This window comes from Heterodontus francisci, chromosome 31, assembly GCF_036365525.1.
Source record: "Heterodontus francisci isolate sHetFra1 chromosome 31, sHetFra1.hap1, whole genome shotgun sequence".
Classification (NCBI taxonomy): Eukaryota; Metazoa; Chordata; class Chondrichthyes; order Heterodontiformes; family Heterodontidae; genus Heterodontus; species Heterodontus francisci.
In genome coordinates, this window is record NC_090401.1 from 11,880,520 (window position 1) to 11,896,699 (window position 16,180).

Below are 16,180 nucleotides of genomic sequence, written 5' to 3' on the forward strand. Positions count from 1 at the left end.
CATCCTTTCAGGCAGTGAGTTCCAGAAACCCACCACCCTCTGGGGGAAAGAAATTCCCCTTGAATCCCCTCTAAACCTTCTACCTCTTACCCTAAATCTACGCCCCTGGTTATGGACCCCTCAACCAAGGGGAATAGGGCTTTTCTATCCACTATATCTAGACCCCTCATAATTTTATACACTTCAATTAGGTCTCCCCTCAGCCTCCCCTGTTCCAAAGAAAGCAACCCCAGCCTATCCAATCTTACCTCATAACTAAAATTCTCCAGTCCAGGTAATATTCTCATAAATCTCCTCTGTACCCTCTCTAGTAAAATCACATCATTCCTATAGTGCAGTGACCAGAACTTCACACAGTATTCAAGCTGTGGACCTAACTAGTGATTTATACAGTTCCAGCATAACCTCCCAGCTCTTATCATAGAATAATCACAGAATAGTACAACATAATATTCTATGCCTCAGCTATTAAAGGTAAATATCCCATATGCCTTCTTAACCACTTTCTCTACCTGTTCTATACCTTCAGGGATCTGTGGACATGAACTCCAAGGTCTCTCTGTTCTTCTATATTTCCCAGTATTCTACCATTTATTGTGTATTCCCTTGCCTTATTAGTCTTCCCGAAATGAATTACCTCACACTTCTCCGGATTGAACTCCATTTACCACTGTTCTGCCCAACTGACTAGTCCACTGATATCTTTCTGCAGTCTATAGCTTTCTTCTTCATTATCAACCACATGGCCAATTTTTATATCGTCGGCAAATTTCTTAATCATACCCCCTACATTCAAGTCCAAATCTTTGATGTATATTACAAAAAGCAAGGGACCTAGTACTGAGCCCTGTGGAATCCCTTTGGAAACAGCCTTCCAGTCACAAAAACACCCATCGACCATTCCCCTTTGCTTCCTGCCTCTGAGCCAATTTTGGATCCAACTTGTCACTTTGCCTTGGATTCCATGGGCTTTTACCTTCGTGACCTGCCAATGTGGGACCTTATCAAAAGTCTTGCTAAAATACATATAAACAACATCAAATGCTCCACCCTCCTTGTTACACCCTTAAAAAATTCAATCATGTTAGTTAGACACCACCTTCCCTTAACAAATCCATGCTGCCTGTCTTTGATTAATCCATGTCTTTCTAAATGAAGATTTATCCTGTTCTTCAGAATTTCTTCCAATACTTTTCCTACCATTGAGGTTAGGCTGACTAGCCTGTAGCTACTCGATCTATCCCCTTCTCCCTTTTTAAACAATGGTACAACATTAGCTGCACTCCAGTCCTCTGGCACCATGCCTGTAGCCAGAGAAGATTGGAAGATAAAAACAAGAAATGCTGGAATCACTCAGCAGGTCTGGCAGCATCTGTGGAAAGAGAAGCAGAGTTAACGTTTCGGGTCAGTGACCCTTCATCGGAACTGGTGATTGGAAGATGATGGTCAAAGCCTGTGCTATTTCTTCTCTTGATTCCCTTAACAGCCTAGGATACATTTCATCCAGAGCTTGAGATTTATCGACTTTCAAAGATGTTAAACTCCTTAATAATTCCTCTCTCACTATGTTAATTTCATCTAATATTTCACACTCCTCCTCCCCAATTGCAATGTCTTCATCGTCCCTCTCTTTTGTGAAAACAGACACAAAATATTTATTAAGAACCATACCCACATCTTCCACCTCCACACATAGGTTGCCCTGATGGTCCCTACTAGGCCCTACTCTTTCTTTAGTTATCCTCTTGCTCTTTATGTATTGATAAAAAAATCTTTGGGTTTTCCTTGATTTTACTTGCCTATGTTTTTCATGCCCTCTCTTTGCTTTCCTAATTTCCTTTTTAATTTAATCCCTACACTTATTATACTCTTCTAGGTTTTCTGCAGTATTGAGCCCTCAGAATCTGTCATCAGCTTCCCTTTTGTTTATTTATCCTCTCCTTTAAGCCCCTTGATATCCAGGGAGCTCTGGATTTGTTAGTCCCACACTTTTTCTTTGAAGGAACATACTTGCTCTGAACCCTCAGTATCTCTCCCGTAAATGCCTCCCTCTGATCTGACACTGATTTACCTTCAAGTAGCTGTTTCCAATTCACTTTAGCTAAATCACATCTCAGCTTAGTAAAATGAGCTTTTCCCCAGTTGAGAGTTTTTTTTCCTGGTCTATCTTTGTCCTTTTCCATAACTGCCCTAAATCTAATTATGACCACTTACACCAAAGTGCTCCCCAACTGATACCCCTTCCACCTGTCCAGCTTCATTCCCTATAACTAAGTCCAGAACCGCCCCCTCTCTTGTTGGGCTTGCAATGTATTGGCCAAAGATTTCTCCTGAATGCATTTTAAGAATTCTGCTCCCTCTGAGCCTTTCACACTAATTCGATCCCAGTTAATATTAGAGTAGTTGAAATCCCCCACTATTACTGCCCTATTGTATTTGCAACTTCTCAGAGATTTGCCTGCATATTTGCTCTTCTGTCCAGAATTTTACGTTGAGGGGATGGTCCAGCCCATCAGCTGAAAAGTCGGAGGACAGCCCTCCTCCGCCAGGCCTGGAAGTCACACAGCAATTTGACGTTGCCTAGGCCCTTAATAAGCCTTGGTCCTGCCTCCAAGAGCTGCCAGCCAGAGAGCTGGGAGCTCCTCAGTCCCAACAGGACCACTGGGAGCACCTCTATTCCAACCTCTATCTCGCTCTGTTTGGGGGTCTATAGAACACTCCCAGTAGTGTGAGTGCCCCTTTTTGGATTTCAGTTCAATCCATACAGCCTAATTTAATGAATCTTCTACCATAAAATCCCTCCTCGCCGCTATAATTGTTCCTTTAATCAATATTGTGACACCTCTGTCCTTTTTTATCTTGCTGAGCTGCCATTGCTGCCCTTCTTTCAGTCATGTCTCAGTAATAGTTATAATATTATACTCCCATGTGTCAATCTATGCTCTCAGCTCATCTGCCTTCTTCCTTAGACTTCTTGCATTGAAGTATATACCATACTGCACTGCTAAAGTCCCTTAGTGTCTATTTTCTAGCCTTCGTTTCGTCTGCCTTCCAAAGATGTTTACTAATTTTCTGCCTTCCATTTCCAACTTTTCTTCTCTCCATTCCTGAATTACAACAGTGACTACACTTCAAAAAATACTTCATGGGTTGTCAAGCTTTGAGTCTGGTGGTCGTGAAAGGCGTTATATAAATGCAAGTCTTTCTTTTTTCTTTCCAAATCTGTATCTTAGGTTCCCATCCCCCTGCCAAGCTAGTTTAAACCCTCCCCAACAGCACTCTTTCTGCCTACACCATTGGTGCCGATATGGACCACGACCTCTGGCTGCTCCCCCTCCTCCTCAGAATGTCCTGTTGTCGCTCAGTGTAATTCTTGACCCTGGCATCAGGGAGGCAACATAACCATCTGGGAGTCACATCTGCGGCTGCAGAAGCGCCTGTCCGTTGACCTCAATATCATATTCCCTACCACTATTGCTGTTCCACTCTTCTTAGTTCCGCACCCCCCACCTGTGCAGCTGAGCCACCCATGGTGTTGTGGACTTGGTTTCTCTGAGGAGTGCAGGCAGAGCCATCACTCTCACCTGTATTCAGAACTGAATACTTGTTGGAGAGCGAGCTGCACTCATGGTATCCCCGCCTGCCTGGTGGTCAACTCCAGAAACGTGCTTTTCATAGTACTCTCAGCCTTGCGATGTCCTGTAGTGACTCCAGCTGCTGCTCAAGGTTTGAAAACAAATACTTGAGTTGCTGTAGTTGGCAACACACACAGTGTGGTCGTCCAGGTCACGAGAAGTGTCCAGTATTTCCCTCATGGCACAGGATGTGCATTCCCCGGGGCTGAGGTTCCTTGCCATGCCTTTACTTTCTAGTCTATTATCTGGAAACACTTGTCAGCTACTCACCAGTTGGCACCATCCCTGGTTGGGACGTCACTCTCGTTGTTTTGCAGATGCTGCTTTTGTTGTTGGAGATTTCACTGGAATTTCTCTCTCCTTCTTTAACTCCTCGGTTGCTGTGCTCAGTGTCCACCCAGGTCTGCCACTACTGCTGCTGCCACTGAGTCTCTCTGTAATACAGATGAGCTCCTCCCTGCTCACCTAATTAATGCCTCTAGACTTCAGGTCTCACTGTCCCCAACTCCCTCACACGGACCACTCCTTGTTTTGTAGAAGACCAGGACAGCACCTCTTCCCTCACTGTGCCAAATTCCCTCACTCACTCACCAAATTTCCCAAATTAAGTACTCTGTCAAAGCAGTACTCCATCGAGCTGGACTCCTTACTTCTTACCATTGGGGTTGGGACCCACATTTGTTCCCGACAGCAGAAAAATTTCAAAAACGGTAAGATTCCACCCACAAAGAGCATCATAGTGAGAGACAGTGAGAGACAGAGAGAACAAGAGCGAGAGAGGGAGACAGAGAGCAAGTGACAGAACAGCAAAGAGTGAGAGATAAGCAGAGTGCAAGGGTACACACTAACCTCACACTGAAACAAGGTCTTGCAGTCTCACATCTGATGGGAATTGGCAGCCTCTGCCTGCCCTCTCTCCAATAGCTGACTGGAGTAAAGCGTGGCTACCCGACCCGAACCCGACCAGACCCAACGACATGTGTCGGGTTCGGGTCGGGCCGTGTCTCTCTTCCGGGTCCAGCATTCGGGCTCGGGTCGGGTTGGTTTGGATGTGGACAGTGCTGCCTTGCTCCGGGAAGTAATCTTCAAACGAACATTCAGGACATCAAGGTGGGAAATGACAGTCCGGACTCTGCACTCGGCCTGGCTACCCGACCAAACCCGACTACGTGTTGGGTTCGGGTCGGGTTGTGCATTTAAAAAAATAAAAGGACTTGGGCTCGGGTTGGGTTCAGGTTGGCTGTTGTCGGGTCGGGCCCGGGTTGGGTTTTAATTTTATACCCGAGCCACCCACAGTTTCTGCAGCAACTGAGATGGGAAACAGGAAAGGAGGAAATTGTCAGAGATTAAGAGAAGTATTTGAAAGAAACTGTTAGCAGCCGTCTGGTAGTTTGTCAAAAATCTATCCAGGCCCAACTGGATAATGAATGGTGCCTGGAATATGGAGTGCCAAGATAAAATAAAACAGGATACAAAGCAGGGAGTTATCATGAAATAGGCAGGAGAAAAGGGGAATGGGGCTGGGTTCAAAGGGATCTGTTCCAATCAGGTTTCCGCCCCTAGCACAACACTGAAACGGCTCTACTCAAAGTTAAAAATGACATCCTATGTGAATCTGACCATGGTAACTATCCCTCCTCATCTGCTCGACCTGTCTGCAGTCCTTGACCTCACCATCCTCCTCCATTGTCCAGTTGTGCTCTCACCTGGTTCCATTCCAATCTATCCAGAGAATGTCCTTCAATTGCTTTTTTTCCCACTCCCACTATGTTACCTCTGGTGTCCCCCGAGGATCTATCCATGACCCCCTACTATTTCTCACCAGATGCTGTTGCTCAGTGACATCATCTGAAAACATGTTCATTTTCACATGTACACTGACAACACTCAGCTCTACCTCATCACTGCCTCTCTCGACTCCTCCACTATTGCTAAATTATAAGGCCGCTTGTCTGACATCCAGTACTGGATGAGCAGAAATTTCCTCCAACTAAATATTGGGACGACTGAAGCCATTGCTTTGGTCCCTCCATTCCACGACTACTGACCCCATCCCTCTCCTTGGTAACTGTTGGAGGTTGAACCAGACTGTTCACAACCTGAGAGTCATATTTAACCCTTCTGATACCATATCCTCTTCATCACCAAGACCGCCTAATTCTCCTCCGTAATATGTCCTGTTTCTGCCCCTGCCTCAGCTCAACTGCTGCTGAAATCTTCATTCATGCTTTTTTATTTTTACCTCTAGACTTGACTATTCCAATGCACTCCTGGCTGGTCTCCCACATTCTACCCTTCGTAAACTTGAGGACATCCAAACTCTGCTGCTGTATCTTAACTCACACCAAGTCCTGTTCCCCTATCACCCCAATGCTCGCTGACCTATATTGGCTCCTGATCAGACAATGCCTCAATTTTAAAATTCTTATCCTTGTTCTGAAACCCCTCCATGGCCTCGCCCCTCCCTATCTCAGTATTTCCTCCAGCCCCACAACCCATCAAGAACTCTGTGCTGGCTCTTCTGGCCTGTAGTGCATCCCCGATTTTAATCGCTCCATCATTGGTGGCCATGCCTTCAGTTGCCTAGCCCTAAGCTCTGGAATACCTCCCCTAAACCTCTTGACCACTCTACCTCTCTTCCCTCCTTTAAAACCCTCCTTTAAACCTACCTTTTTGACCAAGCTGTTGGCCACCCGCTCTAATATCTCCTTATGTGGCTTGGTGCCAAATTTGTTAGTAAACACTCCTGGGAAGTGCTTTGGGACATTTTACTACATTAATAATGCTAAACAAATGCAAGTTATTAACTCACTGGCAATCCGGACAGTCCTTTTCCTGGGAGTCCTGCCTGTCCCTGTAAGAGGTAAAAGGATCAATCATTAACACACTAATCACATGAAGCTGCATCGAGCAGAAAGGACCATTGAGCACAAGTGTGGAGACTTCACACTTACCTTTTCACCCTTCATACCAGGAGACCCCGTCAATCCCTGCAGTCCGGGTTGACCCTAAATTAATCCAACATTTACAAGTTATTAAAACATTGCGTTTTTAGCACACATATATGTTGTTTATGTTTAATCATCTCCTTTCTTTCCCTGAAGGCACCAAAGCTTGTTGGAGACAATTCCAAGTGTTCTGCAGTCTCCTCCCTTTCCCTCCCCTCCCAGAGCTCACCCAAGGCTCCATTTTTCAGCTGTGAGCCAGGCAGAGAGACACACACACACACACACTTATAGGCACACACAAGTCAGAAGTGTGATGGAATATTCTCCACTTGCCTCAAGCTCAACACCATCCAGGACAAAGCAGCCCGCTTGACTGGCACCCCATTCACCACCTTCAACATTCACCCCCTCTGCCACCGACGCACAGTGGCAGCAGTGTGTACCATCTACAAGATGCACTGCAGCAACTCACCAAGGCTCCTTAGACAGCACCTTCCAAACCCGCGACCTCTACCACCTAGAAGGACAAGGGCAGCAGAAGCCTGGGAACACCACCACCTGCAAGTTCTCCTCCAAGCCACACACCATCCTGACTTGGAACTATATCGCCGTTCCTTCACTGTTGCTGGGTCAAAATCCTGGAATTCCCTTCCTAACAGCACTGTGGGTATACCTACCCCAAATAGACTGCAGCAGTTCAAGAAGGCAGCTCACCACCACCGTCTCAAAGGCAATTAAGGATGGGCAATAAATGCTGGCCTAGCCAGTGACGCCCACATCCCAAGAACAAATAAATGAAAAAAACACACACACTACCGAGTAGCTGCAGGAAGCAGGAAGTCAGAATGATCTTCATCTCATCAACCAAGTGCTGAGGCCAATTGTACCACCATTCCAGCAACTCTGGGAGAGATCCGCAAACACAGCGCAGACCAGGGCTCCAATTTGGAAATTCCTGGATCATAAGGGTTCTTTACCATGTGAGACACTGCAACAGAAGCTTTGGGGAGCTTTGAAGTATCTTTCATGCAGCAAAAACATAGCTTTCGTACCCTGGTTTTGCTCTGTCTCCAGTCAGGAGAGTACGTCGTGACCTGTCCCCAGTTCTTTGCCAGTCAGGCTCTCTGCTGGCCACAGCGGACAGATGAGCATGGTTCTTTGTATCTCTGTGGCATCATCCCTCTTCCACCTCTCCCCAGGAAAGGTGGTGGCATGGGGGCGGCGTAAAATTGAGCGGCAGGCTCCGGGTGGCCTAACCGCCCCGATTCCGACTCCGACCAAGTTTACGGAGGTCCGTCAGGGGTCCGGGGGGCGATAAGCGGCCCACCCGCCCGAGGCCAATCAAGACCCTTAAGTGGCCACTGAAGGGTCCTCGTCCGCCTCCACGGTTATTTTACCCGTGGCAAGCAGGTGTGCCGGGGATGTGAAAAGCCGCCCAGCTATAGCTGCCAGCCTTTCCGCACCCCGGGGAGGGTTGCCTGGCAATCGGGCAGAGGGTGCCCGATTGACGGCCAGCCCTGCCTCACAACCCAACCCCAGGATCCAAGACACCTCCCTCCCCTCAAACGACCACCCTAGCCTCACCAGGGCATGACCGATTCCCCTGGTGAGGCTGCCCAAACCTACCTTCTGTCCCACTTCCATTGCGTCCTCCTCCATCGGCTGGGCTGCAGTCCCAGCAGCAGCCACTGCTCCCAGTGGCGCTGCTGAGACTAAGAGCTGCTGGCCCGCTGATTGGCCGGCAGCTCACTGAGGCAGGACCTCCTCCCTCAAGTGGGTGGAAGTCCCGCCTCGGGCCAATTAAAGGCTGGGGATCCGTAAAATACGGGACGGATCCCCAGGCTGGGCAGAAGCGGGTTCGGCACCGACATTTATGTCGGAGTCTGGCTCCCGTCCGTCCAGCGTAAAATTCCGGCCCATATCTCAGCTCCTGAGCATGGCTTGGCAAGCTTTGGGCACTAACCATCCCCATATTGGTATTGCTGTGCCTGTTGGGAGGAATCTTTACAATAATTTTATTTCCTCCTTTGCTCTCAGTCTTTGCTCCTTCTCCTTCCCCACTTGTCACTTCACATACCATCCTGTGACCCATACAATTACAATAAAGTCCAGCTCCCAGATCTCCACTGGCGCCATTTTTTGGACTGTACTGAGGTGGTGATCGAGTGATACACCGGGAGTGTGCTCAGGCCACGACCCCGATAACTGATCTGCAAGGTCAGCAGCTGTGACATCCTCCTGGCAATACAAACCCAATACAAACTTGTCAAATGGGAAGCGACACATCAGTTGCAAGAAACAATTGGTCAAACAGAGTGAGAGATCCGACAGACAGACAGACAAAGCAAGAGATCAGAGGCCAGGAGAGAGAAACAGAGCGAAAGATCAGTGACAGAGAGAGACAGAGCGAGAGATCAGAGACAGAGAGAGAAAGAGACAGAGCGAGAGATCAGAGGCCAGGAGAGAGAGAGAGAGACAGAGCGAGAGATCAGAGACCAGGAGAGAGACAGAGCAAGAGATCAGAGACAGAGAGAGACAGAGCGAGAGATCAGAGGCCAGGAGAGAGAGAGAGAGAGACAGAGCGACAGATCAGAGACCAGGAGAGAGACAGAGCAAGAGATCAGAGGCCAAGAGAAAGAGAGAGAGACAGAGCAAGAATCAGAGAGAGAGAGAGAGAGAGACAGAGCGAGAGATCAGAGACAGAGCGAGAGATCAGAGACAAAGCGAGAGAGACAGAGCGAGAGATCAGAGACTGAGAGAGACAGAGCGAGAGATCAGAGATCAGGAGAGAGAAACAGAACGAGAGATCAGAGGCCAGGAGAGAGAGAGAGACAGAGCGAGAGATCAGAGACAGAGAGAGACAGAACGAGAGATCAGAGGCCAGGAGAGAGAGAGAGATTCAGAGCAAGAGATCATAGACTGAGAGAGAGACAGCAAGAATCAGAAAGAGAGAGAGAGAGACAGAGCGAGAGATCAGAGACTGAGAGAGAGAGAGAGACAGAGCGAGAGATCAGAGACTGAGAGAGAGAGACAGAGCGAGAGATCAGAGACCGAGAGAGGGAAATAGAGCCAGAGATCAGAGATTGAGAAAGAGACAGCGCGAGAGATCAGAGACTGAGAGAGACAGAGCGAGGCCAGAGACTGAGAGAGATACAGCGAGAGATCAGAGACTGAGAGAGACAAAGCGAGACCAGAGACTGAGAGAGATAGAGCGAGAGATCAGAGACTGAGAGAGACAGAGCGAGAGAGCGAGAGACCAGAGACTGAGAGAGACAGAGCGAGAGTCAGAGACTGAGAGGTTGGATATTGAAAGACAAACACGCTGGTGTAATTTACAAGTGAGTGACTTATACAGCTTGTTGTCCCAAGCTCTTTTTCCAATGCAATACTCCATCTGGTACACATACACATCAAAGTCTGGTTTTAGTGACTTGGCCTCACATGTTTTCCAGGTTCTCCTGTCCCAGGCGGTCCGGGGTCCCCTTGAGGGCCTGGTTTCCCTGGAAGTCCTATTACGTCTTTGAAGTCTTCCGGAATGGTGGGGCAAATTTCACACTGATCCCCCTGCACAACACAACGAGACCTCAGTACAAACTGAATTAATCAAACAAAACCTGCCAGAATCAGGACTTTTGAGTCAGGGGGTTTGGCAGCTCATTAAAACAGTGGGATTATTGGAGAGGAATTAGATGAATTATTGAAGGGTGAATGTAACAGTAAAGAGAGAGTTGAAGTAAGTTTGGGTAGAAATTTGACATGCTATCAGGGCAAGGAGGCAGTAATTGGAAGTGATAGCAAGCATTGACTCAAGCTGGATGGGTGGGTGTTTGGAGGCTGCCTAATGAGTGCGGAAACCAGTAGCAAAGTGGATGGACCAGGGTTAATACCCCTTCAACACCCGGACAATAAATATTGGCCTTCCCAGAAATGCCCACCTTCTAAGAACGAAAGAGGTAATTAATGACTGCTTTCGAACAGAGCAGAGGTGAGATTTGAATTAGTGTCTAGTAATTGGGTGGCGCAGTGGTTAGCACCGCAGTCTCACAGCTCCAGGGACCCGGGTTCGATTCTGGGTACTGCCTGTGCGGAGTTTGCAAGTTCTCCCTGTGTCTGCATGGGTTTTCGCCGGGTGCTCCGGTTTCCTCCCACATCCAAAGACTTGCAGGTGATAGGTAAATTGCCCATTGTAAATTGCCCCTAGTGTAGGTAGGTGATAGGGAATATGGGATTACTGTAGGGTTCGTATAAATGGGTGGTTGTTGGTCAGCACAGACTCGATGGGCCGAAGGGCCTGTTTCAGTGCTGTATCTCTAAATAATGAATAAATAAAAATAATAAATAATTCTCTACAGCTCATTATTAACCTGGCAGGGGGTGAACACTTCAGCTGACATGGCCATTGTGTCAATAGAGTTTGACTTCTACTAAAGACCACAATGGAGCAACATGTAGAAAAAGAAGAGGTAGAAGTGGAGTATAGATCATTTAGGGACCCACTTCTGAACTGTTTCAGAAGGCGACTTTAACAAATCATCTTTGGGGGACCAGTTTCAGCAGGGTTTGTCTGCTGAGACTAGATGCACCTTGCCGAAACCAGCAGAAGTGAAATTCGATTTACCTGCCAATGCTACATCCCAATTCAGGGCTGGATACAGGGCCACCTAACTTAGGGAATCCTGGAGTGTTACAACTCAGATAGCCAGATAGAACTGGAGCTTAGTCTTTAGATACTTAGAAGCTTTCATTTACAAAGACACACATTGCATATCATGCATATATAGAGCACAGGTTAGTCCCTAATTAATACCCACTCCTGAATGCTATTAAGCACCAACTGGTATACAATTAACACGAACGACCTCTCCCTACCTCAACAGTCTTGTAGCCACAGGCATCATACAGTCCAATCATGGCTGACCTGTACCTCAGCTACAGTTTCCCACCTTTACTCATGACCCTTGATACCCTTACCCAACAAAGGTCTGTCAATATCAGTCTTGAAAGCTCCATTTGACCCTGAGCATCCACAGCTGTTTGGGAAAGCGAATTCAATATTTCCACCACCCTTTGTGTGAACAAGTGCTCCCTGATTTCACTCCTGAATGATCACATTTTAAGATTACACCCACTTATTCTGGACACCCCATCAGAGGAAACAGCTTCTCTCTCAATCCTTTTATCATTTTAAAGATAGCGATCAGATTGCCCCTCAATATTTTATGCTCGAGGGGATATAAGCCAAGTCTGTGCAACCTGCCATTGTAATTTAACCCTTTTAGCCCTGGTATAATTTTGGTGAATCTGTGCTGCATCCCCTCCAAGGCCAATACCTCCTTCCTGAGGTACGGTGCCCAGAACTGAATGCAGTTACTCCAGATGGGATCTACCAAAGGCTCTGTACATCTGAAGCATAATTATTTCCCCCCCTTTGTATTCCAGACCCCTTGAGATAAAGGCCAATGATAATTTGCTGACTTACCTTTTCACCTTTCAGTCCATGGTGGCCCTGCAGCCCTGGAATCCCAGGTATACCTGGAATTCCTCTTGGACCCGGCTCTCCTGTGTCACCCTTTGGACCAGGTTCATCCTAAATCAAGGGGATAACGTCAGAAAGTCACGAGTTACATGCATGTCCCATTTAAAATTTAAATCCAAGCTCCCCACTGCACACCCACCCTGCCACCAAGTGTCAGCAGCAACAACAACTTGCATTTATATTACACCTAGAACATAGAGAAATATCCCAAGGCTCCTCACAGTGGCAAAAGGAAAAGAAAAACCTGAGGTAAGGGCAGGGAGCTGCAGGAATTCATCTCGTCTCCACTTGGTGGGGCGATTCGGCAGAGAGAGGTAGGAGAGTGGAGCTGGACACAAATTGCTTTAGTGCAATTGGGGTAGGCCCCTTCTGTCGGGATATTCTCTCCCACTCCCCTAGCACACACAGGCACTTGGATAAGCTAGACTGCTTCTGCAGTGTCTCCAAACCACTGGGTGAACTGCTGTTCCACAAGTCTAAGGCAGAGAAGGTGCCGATCCATCTCTGATTGGACCCTGTACTGCCCGAGGATGACTTGCTGGCTCCCTCTCCCATGGTACTGTTAACAGTACATTGGATAATACAGGTTATGACAAGGGGTTACAAGATGTAACATAACATGGAGAAACAGAGGGATTTGGGGATAGAGGTTCACAGGACATTAAAATCCCAAATGCAGCAAAACCTGGAGGTTTGGGCAGAAAGGTAACATTCGCACACCACAACTGGCAGACAACGAGCATCTTCAACAAGAGAGAATCTAGTCATCTCCCCAAGGCATTCAACAGCATTACCATCACTGAATCCCCAACCATTAACATCCTGGGGGTTACCATTGACCAGAAACTTAACTGAACCAGCCATATAAATACTGTGGCTACAAAGAGCAGGTCAGGAATTCTGCAGAGTAACTCATCTTCTGACTTCCCTCAAACCTGTCCACCATCTAGAAGGCAAAGTCAGGTATGTGATGGAATACACTCCACTTGACTGGATGGGCACAGCTCCAACAACACTCAAGAATCTTGACACCATCCAGGATAAAACAGTTCACTTGGCTGGCACCTCATCCACGACCTTAAACATTCACTCCTTCCACCAATAACACACAGTGGCAGCAGTGTGTACCATCTACAGACTGAAGATAGAGCGAGAGAGAGGAGCACGGTGGGAGAGGAGGTTTAAAAAGCACATCAAAAGTCCAGAGTCGGTGACCGGAGACAGAGTGAGAGAGAGAGAGAGGAGCACAGCAGGAGCGGAGAGAGAGAGAAAGGAGCACAGCGGGAGCGGAGAGAGAGAGAAAGGAGCACAGTGGGAGCGGAGAGAGAGAGAAAGGAGCATGGTGGGAGCGGAGAGAGAGAGAAAGGAGCACAGTGGGAGTGGAGAGAGAGAGAGAGGAGCATGATGGGAGTGGAAACAGAGATAGGAGCACGGCGGGAGCGGAGAGAGAGAGAGGAGCACGGCGGGAATGGAGAGAGAGAGAAAGGAGCACGGTGGGAGCGGAGAGAGAGAGAAAGGAGCACGGTGGGAGCGGAGAGAGGGAGAGGAGCACAGCGGGAGCGGAGCAAGAAGGAGGAGCACAGCGGGAGCGGAGCAAGAAGGAGGAGCATGGTGGGAGCAGAGAGAGGGAGAGGAGCATGGTGGGAGCGGAGAGAGGGAGAGGAGCATGGTGGGAGCGGAGAGAGAGAGAAAGGAGCAAGGTGGGAGCAGAGAGAGAGAGAAAAGAGCACGGTGGGAGCGGAGACGGAGAGAGGAGCACAGCGGGAGCAGAGCAAGGAGGAGGAGCATGGTGGGAGTGGAGACAGAGGAGCACGGCGGGAACAGAGAGAGAGAGGAGCACGGTGGGAGCGGAGACAGGAGCACGGCGGGAGTAGAGACAGAGTAGCACGGTGGGAGCAGAGAGAGAGAGGAGCATGGCGGGAGCAGAGAGAGAGAGAGAGGAGCACGGCGGGAGCAGAGAGAGAGAGGAGCATGGCGGGAGCAGAGAGAGTGAGGAGCACGGTGGGAGCAGAGAGAGAGAGGAGCAAGGCGGGAGCAGAGAGAGAGAGGAGCACGGCGGAAGCGGAGACAGCGGAGCACAGCGGGAGCAGAGAGAGAGAGGAGCATGGCAGGAGCAGAGAGAGAGAGGAGCATGGCGGGAGCAGAGAGAGAGAGGAGCACGGTGGGAGCAGAGAGCGAGAGGAGCACGGCGGGAGCAGAGAGAGAGAGGAGCATGGCGGGAGCAGAGAGAGCGAGGAGCACGGTGGGAGCGGAGAGAGAGAGAGAGGAGCATGGCGGGAGCAGAGAGAGAGAGGAGCACGGCGGGAGCAGAGAGAGAGAGGAGCACGGCGGGAGCAGAGAGAGAGAGGAGCACGGCGGGAGCAGAGAGAGCGAGGAGCACGGCGGGAGCAGAGAGAGCGAGGAGCACGGCGGAAGCGGAGACAGAGGAGCATGCCGGGAGCAGAGAGAGAAGGAGGAGCTCGAGCGGATTAGGGAAAAATCGAAAAGTGATGTCACAATCAACAGTGAGAGCAGGGGAACGGAGAGCCGCCGAGGTGAGTATACAGTAAGCTTTTAATTTAACTTAATTTCAATCAAACATAGCATCAAACATCACAGGCAAGCAGGTAGGTGATTGGTTTGGGAAGAAGCTACCTGTTTGGTGAGTATCTGTTAAGTGATTAAGGTCCATTCTAATCCTAACGTTCAAAATAGTAAAGGAACAAGTGGTAAGCTTAATAAAACATATAAACTAAGGAAAATGAAATAAATAATTGAATAAAATAATTAAGTAGTTAATTGAAACACATTAAGGATGGCAGGACAGGCGAAGTGTCATGGCTGCAGCATGTGGGAGCTCCTGGATGCCAGTGTGATCCAGGGCAAACACGTCTGCAATAAGTGTTTGCAGCTCGAAGAGCTTTGGCTCAGAGTCATTGAACTGGAGTCTGAGTTGCAGACACTGCGACACATCAGGGAGGGGGAAAGTTACTTGGACATTTTGTACCAAGAGGTGGTCACACCCCTTAGGATAGGGTCTTCTGATTCGGTCAGTGGTCAGGGACAGGAGAGTGTGGTTGCAGCTGAGGCAGGTAAGGGGACCCAGAGGGCAGGAGTGCAGGAGCCTCAGCCTTTGTGATTGCCCAACAGGTTGGAGGTTTTGTCAGCTTGTTTGGATGAGAGTGGGGGCTGCAGGGTGGATGAGCAACCTGACCATGGCACCATGGTACAGGAAGCCATTCAAGTGGAGGGAGAAAAAATGAATGTAGTGGTAGTAGGGTTCAGTATAGTTAGGGGGATTGACACTGTTCACTGCAGCAAAGAGTGAGAGTCCAGACGACTGTGTTGCCTGCCCGGTGCCAGGGTTCGGGACATCTGCTCAGGGCTGGAAGAAACTTACAGTGGGAGGGGGAGGATCCAGTCAGCACGGTCCATGCAGGTACCAATGACACAGGCAGGACAAGGAGAGAGGTTCTGCATAGTCAGTATGAGTAACTAGGCACCAAATTAAGAAGCAGAACCTCAAAGGTAATAATCTCTGGATAGTCAGAAGCTTTTTCCCAGGGTGGAGGAGTCAGTTACTAGGGGACATAGGTTTAAGGTGCGAGGGGCAAAGTTTAGAGGGGATGTGCGAGGCAAGTTTTTTACACAGAGGGTGGTGAGTGCCTGGAACTTGCTGCCGGGGGAGGTGGTGGAAGCAGGTACGATAGCGATGTTTAAGAGGCATCTTGACAAATACATGAATAGGATGGGAATAGAGGGATACGGACCCCGGAAGTACAGAAGGTTTTAGTTTAGGCAGGCATCAAGATCGGCGCAGGCTTGGAGGGCCGAATGGCCTGTTCCTGTGCTGTACTGTTCTTTGTTCTTTGATCTTTATTACCTGAGCCACATGAAAATTGGCATAGGGCAAATAAGATTCGAGAAATTAATGCGTGGCTCAAAGACTGGTGTGGTAGAAGTGGGTTCCAGTTCGTGGGGCACCGGCACCAGAACTGGGGAAAGTGGTGGCTGTACCGTTGGGATGGTCTTCACCTGAACCGTGCTGGGGTCAGTGTTCTAGCGAGCCGCATAACTAGGGA

At 48.7% G+C, this 16,180-nt stretch overlaps 1 protein-coding gene across 8 annotated transcripts in view; it reads right to left on the reverse strand.

Annotated features, from left to right (window-relative positions):
• Positions 1 to 16,180, reverse strand: part of col16a1 (collagen, type XVI, alpha 1) — a 628,911-nt gene that overhangs the window by 286,205 nt on the left and 326,526 nt on the right. For all 8 annotated transcript variants that reach the window (XM_068011105.1, XM_068011107.1, XM_068011111.1 and 5 more), the window contains 4 exons: positions 12,063 to 12,170; positions 10,025 to 10,147; positions 6,590 to 6,643; positions 6,448 to 6,489 (listed from right to left, as the gene is read on the reverse strand). In XM_068011105.1, coding sequence (XP_067867206.1) covers positions 6,448 to 6,489; positions 6,590 to 6,643; positions 10,025 to 10,147; positions 12,063 to 12,170 — 327 coding nt within the window. The remainder of the gene's footprint in view (positions 1 to 6,447; positions 6,490 to 6,589; positions 6,644 to 10,024; positions 10,148 to 12,062; positions 12,171 to 16,180) is intronic.